The 3,274-nt window shown below is 38.3% G+C and overlaps 1 protein-coding gene across 1 annotated transcript in view; it reads left to right on the top strand.

The window, feature by feature from the left end:
- Virma (vir like m6A methyltransferase associated) overlaps positions 1-3,274 on the top strand; it is a 59,349-nt gene that overhangs the window by 6,199 nt on the left and 49,876 nt on the right. The window contains exon 2 of the mRNA XM_028769451.1: positions 1,241-1,356. Within this exon, the coding sequence (XP_028625284.1) occupies positions 1,241-1,356 (116 nt within the window). The remainder of the gene's footprint in view (positions 1-1,240; positions 1,357-3,274) is intronic.

Here is a 3,274-nt window from a genome sequence, read left to right as displayed (position 1 = left end):
CTTTCTTTCTTTCTTTCTTTCTTTCTTTCTTTCTTTCTTTCTTTCTTCATCTTTGCAGTAGCTCAAGTGTACAAAATAACAACAACAACAGCAGAAAGAGTGGCTTTTTTGTTTGTTTTTGTGGCCTTACGTGGGATAGGGTTTTCTCTTTAAATAATCTTGAAAGGAATTGAAAATTGCCTAGGAATAATACGGCAGTTTTAGTGTTGGGTCTCAGGTTCTGTCTATTCTGTTCCTTTGCCATCCTTAGAGTCTTGCCTATACTGTTGATGGCAACTCATGATGACGTTTATGTTTTAGAAAAGCAGCAGAAGACTGGAAGAAAGGGTGGAAGGCATGTCATAGTCTGAACCTTCCATTTCAAGGTGTGCCCACACTTGCAACTTCACTTCTATCTCATTTATCAGTGGGTATCTGTTTTATGTATCCATATATTTGAAGCATCCATTAACATTTCTTGAGTATCTGGAGCCATGAATAGAAAATTTGGTCTAAGGAAACCATGAGTGAAGAGATAAGTGTACTGCAGAAAATTTTATGTAATATCAATTGAGAGATTAATTAGGTACATTATCAGGATAAATAATCAGCTATTTAAAAATACTTATTATTTATGTGTATGTATATCTTTCTGTGAGCCACATATATGTGGATGCCTTTGGAGTTTAGAAGAGGATATATTGGGTTTCCTGGTATTGAGAGCTAATAGATGCTAGCAGCTGAACTCTGGTCCTTTTGGAAAAGCAGCACGCATTCCTGACTGCTGACTTTTCTCCAGTCCCATCATCCGCTATTTTTTAAAAAGTGATTTATACAGCATCGTAGTTAATGATATGCTAAGTGATATGGACTGTTTTTGGTGATAAGGTTTCAACCCAGGGTCTTGAACATGTGAGGCATGTGCTTTGTTGTTGTTTTCTTTTAGTTTTTTGAGACAGGATTTCTCTGTGTGTAGTCCTGGATGTCCTGAAACTCACTCTGTAGACCAGGCTGGTCTTGAACTCACAGAGATCCACTTGTTTTTGCTCTCAAGTATCAGGATTAAAGGCTTGCACTGCACACACACACACACACACACACACACACCCCACTTGTGAGGCATGTGCTTTTACAACACTGTTACATCTCATCCCTGGATTTTAAGATTATTGGCTTCGTTTTAAGCTGAAAAAAAAAAAGTGTGTTTTGAATTGAAAAAGAAATGTTTTACTTATAGTATGTTTTGTCCTTCTTTTTATAGCAAAGTTCTCATATAGATGTGGTTCGTTTTCCATGTGTGGTTTATATCAATGAAGTCCGAGTTATACCCCCGGGAGTACGGGCTCATAGTGGCTTACCCGACAACAGAGCATATGGGTAAGTCAACTCTTTGTGTGTTTTTTTTTTTAAAACGTAAATATGTTCCTCCCTGTCCCCTCCTCCTCCCCCAGGTGTGGTGTGTTGAGACACTGGAAACTCCTAAATGATTTGAATGTAATATGTAGTCTAGGCTGACTGGTCTTGAACTCACAGAGATCTGCCTGTCTCTCTCTCCAAAGTGCTGTTATCAGATGTGTGTGCCTCCATACCTTGTCATATGTATTTTTCTTATTTTTAATATATTTGGTAGTGCTAAGGATCAGACCCAGAGATTATTATATGCTAATAAGCATTCTGTCATTGACCATTCCCAGCACAGGTGATGTGATTTTGATGTGACTTTTTCTTTTAAAATAAAAATAATTAATTTTATCTCTAGTATATATATGTGTGTGTGTGTTGTCTGCATATATGTATGTGTACCATGTGTGTGCCTGTAGAAGTCAAAAGTTGTTAAATCCCCTGAAACTGGATTTCATGAATGATTGTGAGCCACTGTGTAGGTGCTGAGTTCTCTGCAAGAGCAACAAATGCTCTTAACTTGTCAGCCATCTTTCTGGCCCCTTGTTTGAATATTTAAAAATGTGTATTTCTGTTCGTTTTGGGGGTTGGAATTGACTCTTGGCCAGTGACATACTCTACAGTGTTGTTTCCTTACCTTCCCCTTCTTAGAAACTTAGTTTGAGACAATCTTACTAAGTTGTCCAGGCCAATCTTTAATGTAGGATTCTACCTCAGTCTTCAAAGTAGCGGAGACCTTAGACATGTACTACCATGTCTAGCTTACACTATACATGTGACTTTGTATATTTGTGTATGTACACACGCAGGTGCATTCGTATGCAGAAGCCAGAGGCCAGCATCAGATGTCTTCCTCATGCTCTCTTCACCTTATTTTTTTTTTTTTTAAAGATTTATTTATTTATTTTATTTATGAGTGAACTGTAGCTGTCTTCAGACACACCAGAAGAGGGCATCCAATCTCATTATGGATGGTTGTGAGCCACCATGTGGTTGCTGGGATTTGAACTCAGGACCTCTGGAAGAGCAGTCAGTGCTCTTAACCGCTGAGCCATCTCTTCAGCCCGCACCTTATTTTTTAAGATATTGTCTTTCACTGAACTGTTTGGCTAGACTGGATGACGAACAAGTCCCTGGGATTTTCTAACCTCTGATTTCCTGCACCCAGTGTGGTTATAGACATATCTGGCTTTTATGAGGGTGCTGGGAGTGTGAACTCCAGTCCCTGTGTTTTTGCAGGAGGTATTTTACCTATTGATTCACTCCCCAGACCCCCTATACATGTGACTTCATGAATTTGTAGCTTCAAATAAGCCATTGATTGTAATTAGCAACTGATTATGTGTTACTTTCTCTTTCATGGGTTAGGTGGGAAATAAAATGTAAGACTGTTGTTCCTGACATTAGATAACTTTAATAATTGACATAAAAGGGAGGTTTGATTTTTGTGATATGAATAATCATTATTTTCTAATTTTAGTAGTCTAGGTTGGAGAAAGAAGCCGAAGTTTGGCTCTGTGAAAATGTGAATATATATGATAAATGAATTTTTAAAAGATCTTTTAGCTTATAGCACAGGTACTGGTTTTGTATATTGATACATTTAATTTTATTGGTACTATTTGTAACTCTGTTTCTGGTGAATATTATGGGACAGATTCAGGGTCAAAGTTCATTTCCTAATTGTGATTGTTATTTATAGAAGTAGATGTAAAAGTCTTCAGAGGGCCAGGCAGTGGTGGCGCATGCCTTTAATCCCAGCACTCGGGAGGCAGAGGCAGGCGGATTTCTGAGTTCGAGGCTAGCCTGGTCTACAGAGTGAGTTCCAGGACAGCCAGGGCTCCACAGAGAAACCCTGTCTCGAAAAACCAAAAAAAAAAAAAAAAAAAGTCTT

Source organism: Grammomys surdaster, unplaced genomic scaffold (genome assembly GCF_004785775.1).
Source record: "Grammomys surdaster isolate TR1022 unplaced genomic scaffold, NIH_TR_1.0 64, whole genome shotgun sequence".
NCBI classification, from domain to species: Eukaryota; Metazoa; Chordata; class Mammalia; order Rodentia; family Muridae; genus Grammomys; species Grammomys surdaster.
The sequence above is the reverse complement of the archived record's forward strand: the minus strand, read 5'-3'. Positions and strand labels throughout refer to the sequence as shown.